Source organism: Leopardus geoffroyi, chromosome D3 (genome assembly GCF_018350155.1).
Source record: "Leopardus geoffroyi isolate Oge1 chromosome D3, O.geoffroyi_Oge1_pat1.0, whole genome shotgun sequence".
Classification (NCBI taxonomy): Eukaryota; Metazoa; Chordata; class Mammalia; order Carnivora; family Felidae; genus Leopardus; species Leopardus geoffroyi.
The window spans coordinates 10,558,354-10,581,361 of record NC_059339.1 but is presented as its reverse complement, the minus strand read 5'-3'; the positions used below and the strand labels follow the sequence as shown (position 1 = coordinate 10,581,361).

The 23,008-nt window shown below is 49.5% G+C and overlaps 1 protein-coding gene across 7 annotated transcripts in view; it reads right to left on the bottom strand.

Moving 5' to 3' along the window:
- The window catches only part of RPH3A (rabphilin 3A), a 276,496-nt gene that overhangs the window by 24,606 nt on the left and 228,882 nt on the right, over positions 1–23,008 (bottom strand). For all 7 annotated transcript variants that reach the window (XM_045459689.1, XM_045459690.1, XM_045459688.1 and 4 more), the window contains 8 exons: positions 15,274–15,403; positions 13,860–13,946; positions 13,187–13,352; positions 9,594–9,632; positions 9,359–9,511; positions 3,820–3,906; positions 2,447–2,509; positions 237–476 (listed from right to left, as the gene is read on the bottom strand). In XM_045459689.1, coding sequence (XP_045315645.1) covers positions 237–476; positions 2,447–2,509; positions 3,820–3,906; positions 9,359–9,511; positions 9,594–9,632; positions 13,187–13,352; positions 13,860–13,946; positions 15,274–15,403 — 965 coding nt within the window. The remainder of the gene's footprint in view (positions 1–236; positions 477–2,446; positions 2,510–3,819; positions 3,907–9,358; positions 9,512–9,593; positions 9,633–13,186; positions 13,353–13,859; positions 13,947–15,273; positions 15,404–23,008) is intronic.

Sequence of the window (23,008 nt, the reverse complement as noted above, 5' to 3'; positions counted from 1 at the left end):
AGTGATTTACATGGCAACTTTGATGTTACGCTTTTCATCACAATAAAAAACACACAGCACCTTCTCTTTAGAAAGCGGAGGTCATTTTTTGAATTCAGCAACACAAACTTGCATCTTTATAACTTGATTGATACAGCTTATTAGGCTTGGCATATTGGGGGGACTATTCTGATGTCCCCGGGGACGACACCCCGAAGTGACTTTCCCCAAACACTCCTCCCCTAAGTGCCACCTACTTGCTTCATCCGAATCGTAGCTGTTGGCTTCTTCCTCCTCGTCCTCCGGGGGCGGGGGCTGGCGGGCAGGGGCCACGGCGGGCTGGGGAGCCGCAGCAGCCGCTTGGGAATAGGGGCCCGGTGGGTGGCCCCCTCGGTCCTCCCTGGCTCCAGCTGCTGAGTAGCCCCCAGCTCCCCCTGTTCTGTCCTCCCGGGCTGGGGCGGTGGCCCCTGCGTAGCTGGGCTCACCGGGAGCCACCTCTGCAGAGGAGATGGGGAGAGGGCAGGAAAGAGGCAGCTGAGCCTCTGTGTCTGTGTCTGAGCCACTGTGGCAGCATTACCGTTAGTGATGAGCGCCTACTGTATACCAGGAGCTTGGCAAGCCTTGCACCAGAACTACCCCGGCCCGGCCACGGAGGATCACCATATCCAGTCGACGGGGATGGGGTGGGGGGTGGGGGGCCCATGATGTCATTCACCAATTGTCAGAATGTTGCCTTTGTCAAAACCACCTAGGGAAGCTTGCAAAAATGCAGGTTCCTGGGCCCCACCCTGACTGAGTAGGCAGTGCAATGGGGCCCGGGAGTCTATGTCTCATAACAAGTCCCAGGAGCTGATTCAGACGTGGGCAGAACAGACCTCAGGGGGGCACTGATCAGCGGTGTGGTTCTGCAGCCAGACAGCCTGGGTTTGAATCTCCGCTGTGTGACCTGGGGCAAAGTACTTAAAGTCTCTGAGCCTCGGTTTCCTCACCTGTAAAGTGGGAATTATGACACTGCAGGCACTCAAAGAGTATCGGCTAATATTTTAAAAATGATCTACTACATGATAGGGGCACCTGGGTGGCTCAGGTCATGATCTCACAGTTCGTGAGATCATGTCTTGCATCGGGCTCTTCACTGAGAGAATGGAGCCTTCTCTCTCTCTCTCTCCCTCTCTTCCCCTTCCTTGCTCAGGCATGCACGCTCTCTCTTTCAAAATAAATAAATAAATAAATAAATAAATAAATAAACTTACAAAAATATACAACCTACTACATGTATACTACTTAACACACAGTACCTGGTGAGTTAGGAAGCAATGATTAAGCTGTAGCCATGGTAACCGAAGATGATGCATAACATCATATGCAAGAATCATGGTCACTTAGCATGACCTTAATCCACTCCAGGCCACGTGCTAGAGTTTTATGTGTATTCGTTTGTCTAATCCTCCCATCAATTCTGTGAGGTAAATCCTTGTATTATTCCCATTTTATTTTTTGTTTACTTATTTTCGAGAGGGAAAGAGACAGAGGGTGGGGGGGTGGAGGGGCAGAGAGAGGGGGGACACAGAATCCGAAGCAGGCTCCAGGTTGGGGCGCCTGGGTGGCGCAGTCGGTTAAGCGTCCGACTTCAGCCAGGTCACGATCTCGCGGCCCGTGAGTTCGAGCCCCGCGTCAGGCTCTGGGCTGATGGCTCAGAGCCTGGAGCCTGTTTCCGATTCTGTGTCTCCCTCTCTCTCTGCCCCTCCCCCGTTCATGCTCTGTCTCTCTCTGTCCCAAAAATAAATAAACGTTGAAAAAAAAAAAAACACACAAAAAAACGAAGCAGGCTCCAGGCTCTGAGCTGTCAGCACAGAGGCTGACGCGGGGCTCGAACCCATGAACCATGAGATCATGACCTGAGCCGAAGTTGGACGCTTAACCGACTGAGCCACCCAGGCGCCCCAACTCTCTATTTGTTTTTAAGAGAGAGAAAGAGAAAGAGACAGAGCGAGCAGGGGAGGGGCAGAGAGAGAGGGAGCCACAGAATGTGAAGCAGGCTCCAGGCTCTGAGCTGTCAACACAGAGCCTGATGCGGGGCTCGAACCCACGAACCATGAGATCGTGACCTGAGTTGAAGTCGGGCACTTAACCCACTAAGCCACCCAGGCATCCCTCCCATTTTAGAGATAAGGAAATTGAGGCCGAGGGAAGGAAGTTAAGTGACTTGCCCAGGGTCACGAAGCTGGGAAGTGAAGGAGCTAGGATGTGAATTCAGGTTAGTCCGTGCTCTTAACCGCTGTATGCTCTGTCCTTTTCTATTTAATCTTGGTAAGGAGTATCTAGGGTTTTGGAATCAGGGGGTCCCTTAGAGCTCATCCGATGGGTCTCTGGGCACAGCTGGGGAAGGTCTGGCAGCCCGGGCTCTCTCACAGGAGGTGGGAGGGCGTGGCCACTGGACAGGTATGGGAGGAGGGGGAACACTTGCCTGGTCTGTGATCTGGAAAGCGTCCTGCTGGCCCAGGGCTGGCTTTGCTGCCTCCTGGAGGCCCTGAATGGGGAAAAGAGAGAGGGGTGGAGCACAGGTGGCATGATTTCCCTGTTCTTCCCTCTCCCCCCTCATGTCGGCGGTGTGGACACAGGCCTGGGGGCAGCAGGCGATGAGAAGGAGCCTCCAGGGCTGCAGGAACGGCCCCACTGGGGACTCTGGGGTCAGAAAGGCCTGGGTTCAAGCCCCAATACTTCCTTCCTGGGTCTACACAATGAGGATGCCTGTACCTGCTTGTCACGTTTCACGGGCTGTTATGAGGTTGATGGACGAATGGAGTAAGGATTGCTTGTGAGGGGACGGGCAAGTTTATACCCGGAGTCCCCCCCTGCTACAGGGCCGTTACTGGTCCAGCGGAATTTTTACAACTACATTTCCCAAAGCCTGGGATGGGGCGGGGGGAGAGCCGATGGGCATGAAAGATCATTCAACCACACAGGGAGAGAGTCGCGTCAGTTTCCACTGCCCTTCAATACCGACTCCATCATGGAAATGTCCCATGCAGGTGCCACTTTGTCTCTAACTTTTGTGAATTTCCCTTCTGAGCAAAAAAAGGACAGAGCTCGGACTCAGAACCTTCCTCAGGCCAGCGTACTGAGAAGCTCACTGCGTTGTTTAATTTTCATGACATTAATTTTTAGAACTACCTCCTGCAATGGGTTGAATCGTATTCCCCCAAGGATATTGAGGTTCTAGCCCCCAGTCCCTGGGAACGTGGCCTTATTTGGAAAGAGGTTTCTTTGCCGACGATCAAGTTAAGATCACGCTCTGTCTCTGTCTCTCAGAAATGAGTAGACGTTAAAAAAAAATGGAGCAAAATGTTAACAGCACCAATGAGGCATCGCTCCTATTGTTTCATGCAATCCACATTTGTTTAGATTTTCCCATATGACTCGTCTCTTTGGCCACCAATTTTTCCTGAGTCTCACACTACTGTTCTGGGAACCATGTGTCCCCAACATTCCCTTGAGAGAGGAGTTTGGAGATAGCGAGTTCTCTCAGTTGCATTTTTCAAGCGAACCAATTTGAGGAAAGATGCGAAGAAATGAGAGAGCAGGAGGCAGATGTATGAGGTAAGGACGGCGACGGAGAGTGACCCGACAACGAGGAGGGAAGGGGGCAGAGGCCGAGGCACTTCAGGCAGGTAGGCTGCTTCTGTCCGGCCCCTGCTCCACCTGCCCGCCCGGAGGGTTACTCATTCTGAGGGTTTGGCGGTGGCTGTGGCTTTGCACGAAGCCGGCGGGCTCTGCAAGCAAGGACGGGAGGTCCCAGGGTCCCAGCTGGGTGACAGGTCGGGGTGGGGCGGCAGGTACCTGGCTGCCCGGGCTGTGGAGGGGCTGGGCTCTGCACGGAGGCGGGGGCCGGTCTGGAGGCCTGGACTGAGTTTGCCCGTCGCAAACCTGCAGGGGTAAGGAAAGGAGACAGCCCGTCATGTCACACACACACACACACACACACACACACACACACACAGTGGACACGGGAGGAACCTTGGGTCTGGTCAGCTGGCACGAGGTAATGCCTTCTGGGTTTGAACTAAGTGTAGGTTCCGATGCTCTCTGCTCCTCCAGACCCTCTCCTCCCCCTCCGGTGCCTTCTCTCTTTGCAACACTCAGATGCCCTGAACCAGGTCACAACGATGACACGGGTGTTGAAAAGGGAAGGATGTCACCTCCACCTGTGTGACCTTGCACAAGCGACCTATCCTCTCCGGGCCTCGGTCTCCTCGCCTGCGAAATGGGGATAAGAGTACCTACTTTTTAGGGTTGTGGTGGAGATGCTGTGATGCGATACAGGCAACGTGCTCAGAACAGCACTTGGCACGGAGTAAACACCGAATATTATTATTATTACTATTATTGAATCTGGTCTCTATCTTCACATGGGCCTAGCTCTGCATCCCAGTTTCTTGTATAAGCTGTGTGACTTTAGGATGGTCATTCACCCTCTCTGCATCTCTGAGCTCTACCTACTGATGATAATGAGTTGTCATATATTTAATGCTTACCATATTCCAGGGACTTCACATATAAGAGGTTGTTTAATCTCTATACCCCATGAGGTGGGCGCTGATTTACCTCCATTTTACAAATGGGGAAGCTAGGCACAGAGGGCTAACATCTCTTGCCGGGTTAATGGCAAAGCCAGGATTTGAACTCAGGCATTTGGTCTCTGGAGTCTGCCTGAGACCAGGAGGTGCTACTGTCTCCTCCAGAGCTACTGGAGGATCAAATGGGATAATGTACACAGCAGGTCCTGACATCCAGAAGGCATGACATTCCTGGGAGAAAGTCCTTTCTCACTTCTCTGGGCTGGATCCCGCCTTTCCTGAACTCAGCCCTGTGTCACTGGAGAGATGCTTGAATGCTAATGACAGAAGGTGCTTTGCCACCGCTGGCTGGGGGCTGACCAGTCCCTCTGTCTTGTCCCCGGGTCCTGTAGTAGCATTGCGCTTTTGTTCATCTGGGTCCTTGTTCATTCCTTCATTCACTCACTCACTCACTCATTCAACAAGTGTTCATTGTCTACGAACTGCCCATCCTGATGGACAAAAATCACCTTAATTCCTCCAGGAGCAGATGGCCCAGTCAGAGGAGGGAGGCAGACACTGAAATAATGAGTTTATAAAACGGCGATAACAGTGAACATCCACTGAGTGCTTCAAATGTGCCAGGCCGTGAGCCTCGCCTTCAGGGAACCCTCACGACTTGACGCCATGTGTAGTGTTATGGTCCCCGTTTGCGGTCAAGAAAAGGGAAGTTAAGTGTGCCCAAGGTCACGTATCTAGGAAGTGGCTAGGACCTCCGACCAGGTGTACCCGGCTCCGGAATCCCGTAATAGTGCACACCGGCCCTCACGGCATGTCAGGCTCTGTTCTGAGATCTGAGGTTTTAGTTTACTTAATCCTTTAGAGCAACCCGAGATAAGAATGATTACCATTATCATTTCCATTTGATAATAAAGGAAAGCCCAGTGCCCCGATCTGTAAAATGGGAACACCCAGCTGGTAAGTGGTCGAGCTGGGATCTGACCCCACACAGTCTTTGATCTGGTATTTGCGCACTTGACATTGAACTGAAATGGCCATACAGGTAAAGAAGTAACATCACGGGGGGACGGAGGTGAGGGGTGACCTCTGGCTGGGGGGATGGGGACGCTTCACAGTGAAGGTGGCCTTTGGATTTGGAGTTTGGGTTTTTCCAACCCAAACGGAGGTCGTCGATGCACAGGCGACCACTGCAGCATAAAGCAAAGTCAGGATAACTCTGGTTTATTCCATGGCATTAACTCCAGGTCCCAGATCTGGAGAGAAAGGGGCCCTGGGAGGCATCGGGATTACTGAATGGAAGATGCGGAGGTCAGCTGATTCTTGTCAAGGATCTGGGGCCCAAGTTGCAAGTTGTTCTCAGCGCTCCTGGTGGGACCCCCTCTGGGGCTTAGGCTCGTCACTGAGGGCTCCCGGCATGACGGAACCTTTTCTTACACAGCAAGGGCAGCTGGGCTACAGATCAGGAACGGTCGCAACCATCCCTTCCTCCGATGGCACAAAAAGGGTGGCACAGACACGTCTGTGTTTTGGAGCAGCAGACCCCTCTGACCGACCTCAGTGCCACTAGGTAGGATTTGCATTGCCATAGCTATGAGATGTGTGGATAATATAAAAATTGCAAGATGCTGGCTCTTCCTCTGCTCAGGATCCTCCTGCGGCTCCCTGACACCCTCGGGAAAAAGTCCAAACTCTTTTATCTGACTTCTCAGGCTCTCAAACAATGGTTCTCAAACTTCAGCATTCACTGAAATCACATGAGGAGTTTGCTTAAGCAGTGCAGCGTCTGGATCCCGGTCCCAGAAATTCTGATTTCGTAGGTCTGAAATGCGGCAGAGGAACCAGTGTTTTTTTTTTTTTTTTAAATTTTTTTTTATTTTTTTTATTTTTTTAAACGTTTTTTTTTATTTATTTTTGAGACAGAGAGAGACAGAGCATGAACGGGGGAGGGTCAGAGAGAGAGGGAGACACAGAATCGGAAGCAGGCTCCAGGCTCTGGGCCATCAGCCCAGAGCCCGACGCGGGGCTCGAACTCACGGACCGCGAGATCGTGACCTGGCTGAAGTCGGACGCCCAACCGACTGCGCCACCCAGGCGCCCCAAGGAACCAGTGTTTTTAACACTCACCTAAGGTGCCTGGATCTGCCGACCGCCTGTCTTCTGCTGCTCTCTCAGGGAGAGGGATTCTGGCTACAACATGCTTTAGATGGTGACAAGCACTGAGTAAAGCTGTGTGTCAGAACTCTGGGGACTCAGAGGAGGGAGCAATGAACTCTTCTCAAGGTGAAGCAGGGCGGATGTTACAAGTTTCATAGACGAGGGGACATTACACTGACTCGAGGGACAGGGGATCCAAATCTGGCTCAGGAATACTGTGTGACTGCCTTTTCCCTCAACAGGCAACATAATACACGGGCTAAAAGCGCAGTCTTCAATATATAAAAGTTAACTAAAAACAGATCAAAGACCTAATTGTAAGAGCTAAAGCTAAAACCACAAAAGTCTTAAAAGAGCACATTCAGGGAAAATGTCACGACATTGGCTTTGGAGCGACTGTTTGAATATGGCACGCAAAGCGCAGAGAACAAAAGAAAATTAGAAAAATTGGACTTCATCGAAATTAAAAACTTCTGTGCATCAAAGGACACTATCAATGGGGTGCAAAGGCAACCCACAGAATGGGAGAAAATATCTGCGGATCATAGATCTGACAAGGGATTAATATCCAGAATATATAAAGAACTCCCGTAAGTCAACAATAATAAAACAAACATCCCAAATGAAAAGTGGGCAAAGGGCTGGAAGAGACATTTCTCCAAGGAAAATATATGAACAGCCAATGAGCACATGCAAAGATGCTCAATGTCACGAATCAAAAACATGAGACATTGCTTCACACGCATTAGGACGGATACACGCACATACTATATATATACGTGTGTGTGTATATATATATATATACATGTATGTATATATCCTACATATACAGACACACATGTATGTATATATAAGCGTTGGTGAAGACGTGGATTAACTGGAACCCTTGTGTATATTTCTGGTAAGACTGTAAAAATGGTGAGGCCACTGTAGAGCACAGTATGGTGGTTCCTAAAAGATTTAAGCATAAATTTACCATATGATCTATCTATTCCACTTCTATATATATATATATATATATATATATATGTATATATCCCAAAATTAAGAGCAGGAACTCAAATCGATACTTGTACACCAATGTTCATTATGCACAACAGCCAAAAGGTTTGAAACAGCCCAAATGCCCATCAACGGATGAATGGATAAACAAAATGTCTACCCACAAAAGGCCACATACTGTGTAATCCCATTTATGTGAAATGTCAAGAATAAGCTGATCCACAGTGGTCAGTGGATTCCAGGGGCTGGGGGGGAAGATGGAATGGGGAATTAGTGTTTAATGGGTACAAGGTTTGTTTGAGATGGTGAAATCGTTCTGGAGATGGTTAGTGGTGATGGTTGCATGACAATGGGAATGTACTTGGGGCCCCTGAACTATATACTTTGAAGTACTTGAAACGGCAAATTTAATATTAGTGTATATTTTTTACCACCATTAAAAAATATTTTTTTAAAAGCATTGTCAATTGGGGCACCTGGGTGGCTCAGTCGGTTGGGCGGCCGACTTCGGCTCAGGTCATGATCTCGCGGTCCGTGAGTTCGAGCCCCGCGTCGGGCTCTGTGCTGACAGCTCAGAGCCTGGAGCCTGTTTCAGATTCTGTGTCTCCCTCTCTCTCTGACCTTCCCCCCATTCATGCTCTGTCTCTCTCTCTGTCTCAAAAATGAATAAACGTTAAAAAAAAAATTAAAAAAAAAAAGCATCGTCAATAAAAACTTCACCTCTGGAAGGGGAAAAACAAGAAGCCCAGGCTTTAATGTCGGACAGACACGGGTTTCATTTCCATCGGAACCAATTGACAGCTGTGTGACTTAGGGCAAATGGCATCAATTCTCTGAGCCCGGTTTCTCCATCTGTTAAATGGGAATAATAGGAATCTTCGCAAAAGGATTTGGGGGTATGACAAGGATCGAATGAGATGATGTATGTGAAGAGCTCGGGACAATTCTGGCACATGGTAAGCACTCAACAAATATTCCATGAGGTTGTAGACCTGAGAAATTCTTCTTTTTCTGTGAATCTGAACCATAGGTTCACTAGAGGGTGTGCACAGTGGATGAAGCACAAGGTACGTGCCCAGCTCTCCTGCCAAGAAGAAGAGGGACTAAGGGCCTAAGCCATACACCCACTATTCAGGAAGAGAAGCCAGAGGTCAACATGGGACCTAAATATTCTGCCCATCTAACTTGGGACCCGGTCCAAAAGTCCAAGTCCAGGAATCAAGGATTCCCACCATCATGCACTCTCGCCAAGTACGTGGACAGCAGAGGACGCCGGCCAAGAGAAGAAAGAACTTGGGTGGGTCTGTGAGAGGGAAGCTTCACTACTGTACTCAAAAGCACGTTGCATTTTCCTCAGGGCTTCCAGGGAGGAGGGCAAAAAACCCACATTTTCCTTACATTTGGCGTTAGAGCAGGAAAGGGATATAACCCAAAGTATGGATGTGCAGGGTAAGAATTGTTTCTGAGCTCTGTCTTTCCCTACCATAGACTAGAACCAGCATCTAGAACAGAGCGTGGCACACAGTAGATACTCAACAGATACTGAACGAATAAATGAATTAAAACATTGTCCTCCCCGCCCCCCCCCAACTCCTTTTCATTCTCCTCCTCCAGGAAGCCCATCTAGATTTGCCCATGTCTCCTACCGGCTGGGCTCCGGCTGGAGTCTGCGGCAGCCCCACCGTGGCCATGGTCCCAGCTCTCTGAGTCCCGGCTGGATGAGCTCATGCGTGCCTCAGAGGCCCTGCGCACAGGAGGCCCATAGCTTCCTCGCCCGGGGGCAGAGGCCAGGTCAGGACCTGGAGGGAAAAGCATGTATTAAATGGAGAAAGGGCAAGAGAGGGATGGGATAAAGTAGAAGACAGAGTGGGCAGGACCTACCTGTCTTCTGACCTGGGCCCCTCCGGTCTTCCGTGTCACCTGGAGAGAGAGAGATGAAGAGAACTTGTTTTATGGTTTCTGGAGAGCTGCCACTTAAGGAACACACACTAGGGGCCCATCGCCACCCCTAGGAACTTTTAAAAAGTGAACTGAAAGTCCCTTCTCCTTTCTTCCCCTGTGGTGTAGCTCCCGTTTACGATCTCACATGATTTCCTTGGCATGCACACGCACCTGTGAGCACACACAGGCTTCCAAAAGAGCAAACTGGGATCCTCGGTCAATGATCACACAAACTGTTCTAGAACGTGCTCAACTGATTTGATTTTCCCCAGGACGCACTCACCGAGCGTGCTCCAACCTCAAGGCCTTTTGCACATCACATTCTCAAACGTTCCACGAGCCCTCTCTACGCTTCTCTCCAAACACCGTCTCCGTAGACAGCCCTTCTGTGGCCACTCCATCCAACACAGACCCTCCTGCCACGTCTGTCCCCCTCACCCGCTTCATTTTGCCTCTGGCTGCCATCACCACTGATATTCTATTATATTTGCATATGCTGTTTGTCGAGTATCTGTTTCCCCCAGTAGAATTTTAGCTGTGCGAGAACAAGGAGTTTGTTCCATTTATCACTGTATTCCTAGGGCACAGAACAGAGCCTGGAACTCGTTGGGCATTCAGTAAATATTTGTTAAAAGAATATTGTAAGCTCCTATCATGGGCATAATTCAAAATCTATCATACACATTTACATCATTGGATTCTAAAAGACGCCTACCATAGCATGGTATGCCTAGATCATAATCCATTAGACAATCCCATTAATGAACATTTGGGTTTCTCCAGTGGTTCTGCGATAGAAAATGGCACATAGAAAGTGATACAATAAATATACTTACACATATATCTTTTTATATTGGTCCTTTTAAACCTTTTTTAATATTTATTTATTTTTGAGAGACAGAGACAGAGCACAAGCTGGGGAGGGGCAGAGAGAAAAAGAGACACAGAATCTGAAGCAGGCTCCAGGCCCAGAGCTGTCAGCATAGAGCTGGGCGTGGGGCTCGAACTCACAAACAGTGAGGTCATGACCTGAGCCGAATTCAGATGCGTAACCGATTGAGCCACTCAGGCGCCCCTATATTGGTCCTTTCATTGCTGTTAAATATATTCCCAGATAGGGATTGCTGGAGCAAATGGTATATACACTTCAAATTTTAATAAATTCTGCCATAATACTTTCCAGAAGGCTGGAGGTGACTTATAGTCCTACCAATAGTTTCTAGGGTATTCATTTCCTCCATGTTCATCAGCACTGGATGTTATTACCAATAATTTTTTAGGTGGCACTGTGCAACGCTGGTGATGTTACTTCTTTCTAGCGACGTGAGTGGGTGTCACATCAACCGTAGTCTTGGAGTTAACGCTTTGTCCAGAGTTTATGTGATAAGCTAATTCATACTATTTATGTGCGTATGTGTCTGTGTCTACGTGATTAACGCGATATAACATTGGCCAACATTTACTAAGCGCCACATCGTGCAAAGCACTTCCCATGTAGTATCTCATGTAACCTTCAAAATAACCCGGTGAGTTATTCAGCCCATTTCATAGGTGAGGAAAGAGTCTCAGAGGGCCAGGCGACTTGCCCAAGCTCACGCAGCTGGTAAGTAGCAGAGAAATGAGATTCAGGTCCTCCTGGCCTCAGATGTCCCAGATCTTGACAGTTATGCCATGTAGTCTTCTCAGCCTACAGGGAATAGTGCTTAACCAGGAAGAAGGAAGTCTTGGGGGTGAGTGTGGGGGCTCCTCGGGGATGCAGTGTACATTGAGAATTTGGTATTTCTCTGCCAAGGAGCAGAAATCGCTCATGCCATGTCAGGAGGAAAACATTTGGTGAATGCCATGTGGGTGCCAGGCACGACCCTGGGCACCTTGAGAAGTCATCTTACAGGAGGCATAGTTGGACATTTGAACTTTTGAGACCTTCAACTATAACTTTCCTTTCAGAAACACTGCCTGCGCTCAACTCCAGAACCGTCATTCAGACCAGATTTTATCATTTAGCGTTAGCTGAAATTATTACAGGGGCCTCATCTGGTCGGACCTAATGGTCTCACTCAATTATGATATGTTTTGATAGCAGTGGCTTCTTTTCTTTTAACTTTTTTTTTTTTGCCTCTCCCTTTTATCATCATCATTTTACTAATTAATCATAATACTTGGGTAATAGGGATAATATCCACAGTCATGGTAATTTTCTTTTATGAATTCCCCTTTTGCTCAACTTTCACTTTTAATTAGTACAATTTCAGATATGCTGATGGTTGATAGCAGAAGTATCAGGGACAAGGAAGGCCTTCTCAGCAAATCCCCCTCAGGCTCCAGTGTGTATTTTGGTGACAGAAGTCTCTCAGCTTCTAGTTTTAATTTCCACCTCTGTTGTACCTCTAAATACTCCATCAGGGATGACAACGAAAGCTTTTGGCAGCCTGACATTGCTGGAGACTTCCCTGTTCTACCCTCTTTTTAAAAACCGTTTTATTTATTTTTTTTTCCAACGTTTATTTATTTTTGGGACAGAGAGAGACAGAGCATGAACGGGGGAGGGGCAGAGAGAGAGGGAGACACAGAATCGGAAACAGGCTCCAGGCTCTGGGCCATCAGCCCAGAGCCTGACGCGGGGCTCGAACTCACGGACCGCGAGATCGTGACCTGGCTGAAGTCGGACGCTTAACCGACTGCGCCACCCAGGCGCCCCTAAAAACCGTTTTAAATTCCACTATTATACAATAGTATTATTGTGTAACACTATACGATACAGTGTCACATTAGTTTTAGGTGTACGATAGTGAGTCAACACTTCCATACAACACCCACTGTGCGTCATGACAAATGCTCTCCTTAATCCCCATCGCTTCTTTCACCCATCCCCCCACCCTCTCTCCTCTGGTAACCATCAGTTTGTTCTCTATAATTAGGAGTCTGTTTCTTGGTTTCTCTCTCTCTCTCTCCCTTTGCTCATTTGTTCTGTTTCTTAAACTCCACATATGAGTGAAATCATATGGCATTTGCCTTTCTCTGACTGACTTATTTAGTTCTGCATTATACTCTCCAGCTCCGTCCGTGTCGTTACAAATGGAAAGATTTCATTCTTTTTTATGGCTGGGTAATATCCCTGTGTGTGTGTGTGTGTATCTCACATCTTCTTTATCAATCTATGGACACTTGGGCTGCTTTCATATCTTGCTTATTGTAAATAGTGCTACTATAAACACAGGGGTGAATGTATCCCTTTGAATTAGTGTTTTTGTATTCTTTGGGTAAATACCCAGTAGTGCCACTGCTGAACCATAGGGTAGTTCTATTTTTAAATTTTGAGGACACTCCATATGGTTTTCGACACGGGCTCGCTATGCTACCCTCTTGACAAAGGTTCATGGTGAGTTGTGCAGTGGACATAGGGGTCGTAAATCCAGAGGCTGGCTGTCCACCAACTGGGTGGAAACACAGTCATGATGTCAGGACATCCTCTAGGTAGACCAGTTAGCCAAGACCTGTCCGTGGTCCTGAAAGGAGAAGCTGTTTTGTTGTACCTCGGGTTGGAGCCCGGGCAGCATGCTTGGGCTCAGGAGTGACCTGCTCAGGGACAGCAGGCTCACTGACAGGCTCCTGGGGCTTGGTCTTCCTTATAGGCATAGGCTGTGGGAGGACCTGTTTGGGGAATCCCTTGAAGAACCACGCTCCAGAACGCTTCCACACCTGGGGGAGGACAGGGAGAGGATGAAGACATGGCAACCATGCACTATTAGCCCTGCCTTCGGGAGTGCCAGTTTTTCCCTTTGCTCCCTGCACTCAGCACACCAACACACCACATAGCCTGTCACAACTCCTCTTTGATTCACACAACAACCCCAAACACTCCGTAGAGAGGGCCTGAGTACACCCATCTCCTGGATGGGGAAATTTGAGGATCAGAAAGGTGATGAACTAGTATAAGGTCACACAGCACCTGCCACCTCTTACACGCGGTGAGCTCCCTACGTCGAGGAAGAGTCAAGTCACAGAAGCGGGAGATGAGAAAAGAACTTCATTCAAACACTCACTGAACAGTCCTGCCAGTGTTCACAGCTGAGCTGGTTCCTTGTTACCAATCCCGTAAGCCCTACACCTAACCAGGCTCCCCAGCCCTCAATGGCCACCCTGCTTCCTGGCTGGCAGTGAGGAGGGGGGGATTGGACAAATAGGGACGGTGACCGGTCCACTCACCTCTCTCTGCTCGATGCAGATTTTACACAGCCACACGGAATGCGGGCGGTTATTGGAGGTCTCCACCCCACACTTAGTGCAGACGTTCTGGGGACAAAACATAGCCCAGTGCACACTCACATACGCCAGGCTCCGAGCTGCCAGTGATCGGGGCCAAGGGGCTGGGAGGCAACAGAGCCCCTCTCTCTCTTGGTGGATAGAAAGAGCTGGAACTCCCCATTTCTCACCTCCCTCTCATGACCAAGGCCAGCTAGGATTAAAGTTCCAATTTGAGTTTCGACTTCCAATAATGAGAACTGGAGTCACCCTCCAGCACTGGATGAGTATATACTCTGGAATTTTCCAAGAGTCCCTGTGGGGTCTGAATTTTTGGCATCCATATGGGGGAGATCACTGACATGATTTTTAAAGAGGAAAGCCACATATTTATTTTTTCTCTCTTTCCCTTTTCTTTTTTTTCTTTCTCTCTCTCTCTCTCTCTCTCTCTCTCTCTCTCTCTCCTTCCCTTCCCTTCCCTTCCCTTTGCTTCCTTCCTTCCTTCCTTCCTTCCCACATGAATCTGACATTACCTAGATTATGGCTGCAGGTTCAGCTCCTTGAAGAGAAGGAAGTTACCTGTGCAAATGCCATGACTGTAATGGAACATTATACTTTTGGCTGAGTTTCCTGGCAGTCAAGACAAAATGGAAAACTGAATAGGTCACGGAATTTTTACTATGTGGCTGACTGCAGAAGACAAGTTTTGGGGCATAAACTTTCCCCAATACCACATTCTAAATGCTAAGTGGGACCCCAAGCAGGAGATGCCAAGTGACATTCTGGATGTCCCCAGCTCACATGTTCCCCTGAATTCCTTTCCAGGGAATTCAGGCAGACCCAAGGACAGGTATATCTGCATCCTGGAACTGTCACGTGCAGACAGCTTGAGGAGAGGGTGCAGGGTGGAGGGAGACTCCTTTAAATACTCAAGAAGCCCACTGGCCCTAACTGGGCTGGAGAGGGGCTTTCTAAGCCAGGGTAAGAGGATGCTGGTAAACCTTCCATGTTCACACAGGTGTAGACACCCGCCCAGCATGTTCTTTAGCCTGACACATAGCCCGCTAACCTACGACCAGGATACCTGCAGGCTCAACCATAGCCTACATCCTGTCTCAGGTTCCCATGTTCATCCTAGATGGAGCTGAGCTCCAAGGGGACAGAGGGGTCAGAACATCTTCCAGAAGAGGAACCAGGGTTCAGGGTTGCCTAGAAGATAGCTGGGCATGGGAGCATCCCCAAAGGAATCATATTCTGGCAACTACCGTTCAGAATCCAAGCTCCGTCCCCAAGACCCAGGGTCCCCCAAGGCGTGAGCCCAGGCTTAGCCCCCTGCATGTGATGAGAAGGGCAGCAGGGAGGAGGAGGATGATAGTACCTTTTTACAGTCCTCACACACCACACAGGTGGAGCCCAACATCCCCAGCTGTTCTCCACACAGTATGCAGCGGTTCACCCCGTCCCCAGCCACGTTCTTCCTCATGTTCTCCAGACGGTCCACCAGGCGCCTGGAAGCAGACATAGAGGAATGAGGGCCTCATAGGACCGGGGACCACGGCATCTCCTAGTATCAGGCTGATGGTCTTGACCTTCTCTGAGTCATGGACTCTTGGGTGTCTGAGGAGGACTCTTGGACCCTTCCCCCGAAAAAGGCACGTGTGCATGAAATTCTGATACGTCTTCAGAACACCACAGACCCATATCCCAGATCTCCCACCTCCTTCTATTGACTTCAGATTAAACACCTTCTCTAGACTTACTATCTCACATCACCTCCTCCAGAGAAAACTGCCTTCTGGGCTCCAGATCCCTTTATCTAATTGTCGACGTGACGTCTTCACTCGGATGTCTTCATTGCCATCTCAAAGTTTACTTTCAGCTGCTCCTCATCTTGGCTGTTCTCCAACCCCGTCCCTAGCACACCTGCTCCCATTCTCAGGAGGGAGCTGGACCCGGCCCACCCCTCCAAGGACCGGGTTCCCGCTGGGGGCACCACGGGCATGAGAACCACCGGGATACAACTTGGGTATCAGAGGTTCTAGAAGGACCCTGGGAGCCACCTGATGCTGACTCTCCCCACAAACCTCCTCGCTCCTGCCATCCCCTCAAAGTGCTCGGATTTGCAGTGTTAAAAATAGCAACTTCTCCCTTTGTGTTTCATTCAACAGAGAGCCACTCTGTCCAGGGAAGAGCCAGGAGCAGCCTGCGGGCTCCAGAGCCTCTGCTGTGACCCAGATTGGACGGAGCTGCTTCGGCAGGCAGGGTGCACAGAGCCAGAGGCAGCACGCTCCTCCTTTCCTCCCCCTCATCTTCCCTTCCCCCTCTCCCTGTGTTTTCCCTAGAAATTGTTTTTATAGGATGATGGGTGGGGCGGTAACCAGGAGCAAGCCCCCCAGTCCACGGTCTCAGATGACCTAGAATAACAGTAGCCGATGTGTACTGAGCACTTAGTACGTGCCAGGTACAGAGATAAGTACTCCACATCAATTTTCTTAAGGACTCCTTCCAGTAGTACTATACGCTGAGCACTATTCTTGTCCCCATTTTCCAAATGGGAAAACTGAGGCACAGAGAGGTTAAGTGATTTACTCAAGTCGCACAGTTGGGAAGTGGAGAAAGCTGGGATCCAGACCCAGGCAGTTTGTCCTGAGTTCCTAGTTCTTGTTCCTTTTATTATTATTATTATTATTATTATTTTATTTTATTTTGAGAGAGAGAAAAAGCACAAGCGGGGAAGAAGCAGAGAGAGAGAAAGAATCCCAAGAAGGCTCCACACAGTCAGGATGGAGCCTGATGTGGGGCTCAAACCCACGAACTGTGAGATCACGTCCTGAGCCCGAAGCCGGACGCTTAACTGACTGGGTCATCCAGGTGCCCCCTGAATCTCTGTTCTTAACTGCAGTACACCCTGCTGTTCTGTGCCAAGCAGAGCCATGGGGGTCTTCTGGAACAGTCTGATCTCCACCCTGCTGGAGCCTCCTGCAGTCCCAAGGGACCCTCAATGATCGGGAAGTGCACTGCAGTGGTGGGGTGATGCTGAGGGGCCAGAAAACTGCATTTCATCCACAGCATGTCTGCATTTATCCATTCTGTTTGTTTGTTTGTTTGTTTGGAATTAGATTTCCTTTGGAAAGCCACAGTTTGAAGAAACAGCCTGAAGTTGTCTAGAGCAGATAAACTTCAGGATGCCTTGCAATGCTGCAGAATTGTAACATGTTATGAGACGATGAGGCAAGCTGATGGGAGGCAGGGGATGGTAAACGCATAGGAGACATTGTTCTTGTCCACACCCTCTCTCGCGGGTTGCCTCCAGCGTGCACTGCCCTAGCCAGAAAACGGTTAGATTTTGTTCTCCTCTCTCTATCAGCGCGGGTCCCAAAGCACAGAGAAGGTGAGAGGCTTGCCTGGGGTCGCTCTGCCAGGGCTAGAATCTAGTTCTCTGTGTCAGTAAATCATCTTTGCTTTCCATGAAGCCCTGCCGGCTTCCTGCCTCAAGTCAAGCCCCAGGAAGACAGCACGGGACAGGTGACCCAATTCCAAACGGCAGTGCGCTTTGCTTAGGAAACTTAAGAGGCTTTCCTGCCTTCTCTCGTAAAATCGAGGCCGTGGATTCACTCACCACTTGCAAAACCCACATGAGAGCCTCCACCAAGATGCCTGCTCCTCCCACAGTTCACTCCTAAATGCCGAAAGGCACCATTAATGGGTCTTGTATGGGGAGTGTCTCATTAGCTTCTCTCAGTGCAGCAAATGGCGTGGAAAAACAACAGATTTAAGATCATTATTCAGATGTCTCAGCTCAGGGACTCTTGTTATTTGTGAATTCAGTAGAGACCAGTAAAGAGAGAAGCATGTGGGTGGGAGGCACAGACCTTCCTTCTCTGCTCCCAGATCGGTTGAGCAGGGGGTTTCCCGCAGCCTACTCATTTTGACATCCTCTCTGTAGCCTCAAATGCCAGGGCCTCAACGTGGAGGGTTGAGTATAAACTTAGAAATGAAACTGTGCAGGAAGCTAGGTCAAAATATGTCACAAAAGACCATGAAGACAAGTGGGTCTTTCTCCCGGTGATAAAATATTTCAGTGTTTTCACCCTTTTAACGTTTATTTATTTTTGAGACAGAGAGAGACAGAGCATGAACAGGGGGAGGGGCAGAGAGAGGGAGACACAGAATCGGAAGCAAGCTCCAGGCTCCGAGCCATCAGCCCAGAGCCCGACGCGGGGCTCGAACTCACAGACTGCGAGATCGTGACCTGAGCTGAAGTCGGACGCTTAACCGACTGAGCCACCCAGGCGCCCCTCAGTGTTTTTACCCTTGAAGGAATGTTTGTTGTCTCGTCTCAGCGGGAAAACGCTATATGCATCATGAAAGATGCCTGCAACCTTCCATGCATGTCAATCACCCAGACAGCATTCAAAAAGAATACCAACCCGTGGACCCCCGACTCTAAACCTTCTCAGCTATGGATCTGCTTAAGCCTGGTTTCCAGTATTTCAGCACGCGGCCCTGTTGAGAACCACTGCATGGGGGGACGTTCTCAGAACTTACGGCGCCTCTAGAGCACCTGGGGAGAGTGTTTGACACACATACGATGACTCTGTGGGATTGCGGCGGGGCCTGGGAATCTGAATGTTGAAGTGGCTCCCTCTGTGATCCTGAGGCTGGGGAATTCCGGGCCACGCTCTGGTAAGCACCGTAGTAAGGAAGGAAGCAGTCGGGCAAACTGCACGGGGAAATGCTCTCCTTATGTTAAAGGGATGAAAACCCCCAAAACCCAGGAGGTAGAGTCAGGGTGTGAGCTTGGGTTTGGAACATGCTCATCTGAATCCCTTCATGGTGTGCACTGGGCAAAAAAGAAAAAAAAAAAAATGAGAAAGGAAACACCCAAAGAGTCACAGTGATAATCACTGGGTGGTGGGATTATAAGGAAGCTTTATTTCCTTCTTTAATGTCTCCACCACCCACCCTCCTCAAGCACTCAATTGTCTGGACTCCCTCTGCTTCTTTAATTTTCCAAAGTGAACGTGTGTTGCCTTTTCTTTCAAAATGTTTATTTATTTATTTCGAGAGAGAGAGAGAGAGAAAGAGAGTGAAGGAGAGAGTGGGGGAGGGACAGAGAGAGAGGGAGAATCCCAAGCGGGTTACTCGCTGTCAGTGCAGAACCTGATGCGGGGCTCAACCCCACAAACCGTGGGGTCATGACTTGAGCCAAAATCAAGAGTGGGATGCTTAACCGACTGAGCCATCTAGGCGCCCCACGTGTTGCCTTTATATTAGAAGAAAAAGGACATTTTTGAAGATAGGGAACAGATAAGGCAGGGTCAAAAGCCATGGGTTTGAATCCTACCTTTTCTCCAGTCAATGACCTTGAAAACCCTCTATTCTCTGGGGGCCCTTTCCCCCAGACGTTAACGTGAGGGGTTAGATGAGGTGCACCTCAAGTTTCCTCCCATGGGCAGAGTTCAGGGAGTCTCAGATCCTGAGGCTGAAACATCCAGATTTCCCTGGTGTTTGGAAATAGAAGATCCCTCAAGGACTAAGAGAAGGACCGCTCTGTGTCAGCAGCCTGGTGTTTGCCTATCTAATGCCTCCACATTAAGTGCCCAATTAGCTGGACACCGTGCATGGCTGTCACTCTCTAGTTATGTCTTTACATGCCCGATTAATTTTATGACTACAACTCACGCCTTGCATCCAGGAAACACATCCATCACCAGCCTGGACACTTAAGGGGAGCTGTTGGTTACTCAGCGAAGCCGAGTGGGCACGTCCCATTTCCCAGGATGCTCCCAGAGGTACCGGAAAGGGTGCATCTCTTCCTCTAGGCATCAGCGGACAATCCCTGGGGCTGGCGGGAAGGGGTTCCCAGCTTGGTCTGACCTTGCTATCCGAATGGATGCAGATGGGCCACTCATTCATTCAATTATTTACGGAGCACCTGCTCTGTGAGGACCCACCTGGGAGCGAAACAGGTGAGTCCCTGTTTGCACGGACCTGACATTATAGCGAGAGACTCGGGCATTATCGAAATCATCATAATCATGCTATAGTAAAGTTCTCTGAAGGGCAGTTATAGGCAGCTAGGAGAACGTGTAAGAGAGGGACGTGAACAGAGAGGAAGGGGCCTCGGAGGAAGTGACCGTAGAGCTGAGACATGAGGATAAGGAGGAGCTGGACCAGTAAAGAGGGCTGAGGAAAAGTACTAGGAAGAAGAGGGAACAGCATGTGCAAAGTACTTGAGAGATGTTCAGTATGGCCAGTGGGCTGGATGGTGGAAGATGAGGCTGGAAGGGTTGGCAGGGGCTGCTCCGTGCCAGATCTTAATAGGATACCATTACCGGGTTTTAGGTAGAGGAGACTCAATCTCCCCCATTTTGAGACAACACGTAGACGTAAGAACGGAGCCCATGAGAGGATCACAGCAGTGAGGACTTCAGAGCTGTAGTGGGTCCAGGCAGAATGAGGCAGGTGGGTCCCCAATCTTTGTCTACCCATGGGGCTGGACCAGGTCTCTTGAAACTACTAGATTGTCCCCTGTGGGTCTAACTCAGTATGGCGAAGAGTACACTCGCAAGAGGACCTAGAATTCCCATTGCCTGAGACCACACTTTGAGGATCTGCTCTGTGTTAGTTTCCTATTGCTGCCATAACAAACCACTGCCAACTTAATGGCTTAAAACAACATACAACATATATATATATATATATATATATATATATATATATATATATATATATATTACCTTCACAGTTCTGGAGACCAGATGTCTGACACAGGTTTCACTGGCTGAAGTTAAGGTGCTGGGAAGGCTGCGTTCTTCCTGGAGGCTCCAGGGACAAACCTGTTTCCTTGCCTTTCCCAGTTTCCAGAAGCTGCCTACAGTCCTTGACTCATGACCCTTTCCTCCATCTTCAAAGCCAGCGGTGTGGCAATTTCCAACCTTGCTGTGACTCTGACCCTCCTGCCTCCCTCTTATAAGGACCCACGTGATTACATGGGGTCCACCAGGTAATCGCCACCCGGGTCATATTTCCGACTGATTCACATCAGAATCAGACTTCAGCCCTCCTCTCCACAGCAAGGTTGGGGCAATATCTCCCTGCCTGGCTGTGGAATCAGACAAGCCAAGCCTGGGACTCTGCAGGATCCCAATCACCTTCTCCTGGCGCTCATGCTCAACTCCAGGAAAATGCAGGTTCCCTACATGCAGGTACACACGCACACACTTGCAGAATTTAGAAATAGGCAGGGATATGAGGATTGGGGTGCCAGTTTGGGGGTGAGTTTGCCTGGGTCTACATTTGGCCCTGCACTTCCTAGCTCTGTGACCCCAAGAAAGTTACTTAACCCTTCTGAGCCTCTGTTTTTCATCTGTAAATTAGGGAAAACAAAATCCTTACCTCCTAGGACTGTTGCAAAGATGCAATGAGAGTGTTTATAAAATTCCCCAGAACACGGTAACTACTGAGTAATGGTTGCTGTTAATTATTTCTTCTAGAAATTTGTGGCTCCTATGGCTCCCCGGTCTCACACTTCTTCTGTGTAATGAGGATGCTATCATCTGCCCACGGAACCTGTCTTTTGAAAGCTTTAGAAGGAGCTGCAGTGACTAGAAACTGACACGGAGAGCACACGTACCCACAGGTGAACACATATGCCCACAGGCACACCTGGAGAGGCACATGGCCACGTGCACCTGTGAGCACACACACGCGCATGATCGTACCTCCGGGCAGAACACATCTTCACACATACGGCTATCCCTCCACCACCCTCGCCGAGAGCCCAGCCCCATCTGGCTGCCTTCTGCAGACAAGGACAGAAACCAAGTCAAGGACTGACCGACACCGCCTGTTTGTAAAGCTCAGCCTCCCTCAAAAAGTCCAAACTGGCTTCGGAAGCATTCAGGCGACTACTTCTGAGCTTTCGAATGCGTATTGCTGCAGCGGCTACGGATGAATGTTGAGGAGAAGGCTAATGGGTGTACAATTACACCGGGAAGTAGGCTTAATGTGGCATGCTGCGGGGCTGAGGCACCCTGCCTGGGAGGCGTGATGGCTTTGCGGGGCGATTCCTCAATCGGGGAGGGAGATGGCGTAAAGCCGGGGCTGGGTCGGGGCGGCTGCCTTTAGAGCAGCGGTAGGTTGGATTACACACGATTCATAAAAACGCAGCAAAAGGGGAGGGTGGATGTGATGTTGTCTCCCTGTCTCTGTTTCGTCAATTCCAGAGTCATGCTGTTTTTCCCTCACCCTAATTTCCCAGCTGGGGGTGTGGGGGGTGGATATTACCATCAAGTTTATTAAACTTGGCGTTTTCTTAAATCAAGATGAGATCATTTGCTGTGAACGGGGACATGGCTGCTTTGACGACGACTGGCCTGAGACTCCACTGCCAAGGTCTCGCAGAAACCTGTCCTTAAATGACTGAGCTGCCCTATCACGAAGCCATTCGGCTGGCATGCGGGGTGCGAGTATCTCAGACTCATTAATTCTCACTGTTGTTTATTACTGGCGACACCTGGGGAGCCGTGGATCCTAATTTCTCTCCTTGATGGATTGGTGAACGGGATTCCTGCCTGGGCCTCAGCTCTTCGGGGAGAGGGGTCACCTCGGCTCAGAGTTGGAGACTAGGGAGCCAAGAGAAAAAGACAGCTGGAGGGTTCAGCCGAGCTAAGGTAGTCAATGCCGGGTAAGGTGCTGGGTCATTAGAAACCCAATAATTGTCATGGTTACCAGGAGCTGTGCTAAGTACTCTATATGCATTGTTTTCCTTGGGCCATCTTCAACCCATGAGAGCAGCTCTAGGATTCACCCCCATTTTACAGATGGGCAACTGAGGCACACAGAGCCTGTAAGAGGGAAAATGGCACTGGAGGCTAGGTCTAGCTGCCCAGATACTGGTGCCTGCTTTAGTTTCCCTTCAGTGCTTACGGTTAGAGCTCTTTCTAACCCCTTCCTCGGCCTGGCCTGGAGGAGGGGACGAGGGTCACTGAGGTGGAGAGACATGAACTGTCCCATTGAAGGAAGAAGTGTGTGAGCTGGAACCAGTTACCCTGAGTGAGGATCTGAGATCCCCTGTAAATTCTGGACTTCCCTAAATCCCTCAACTC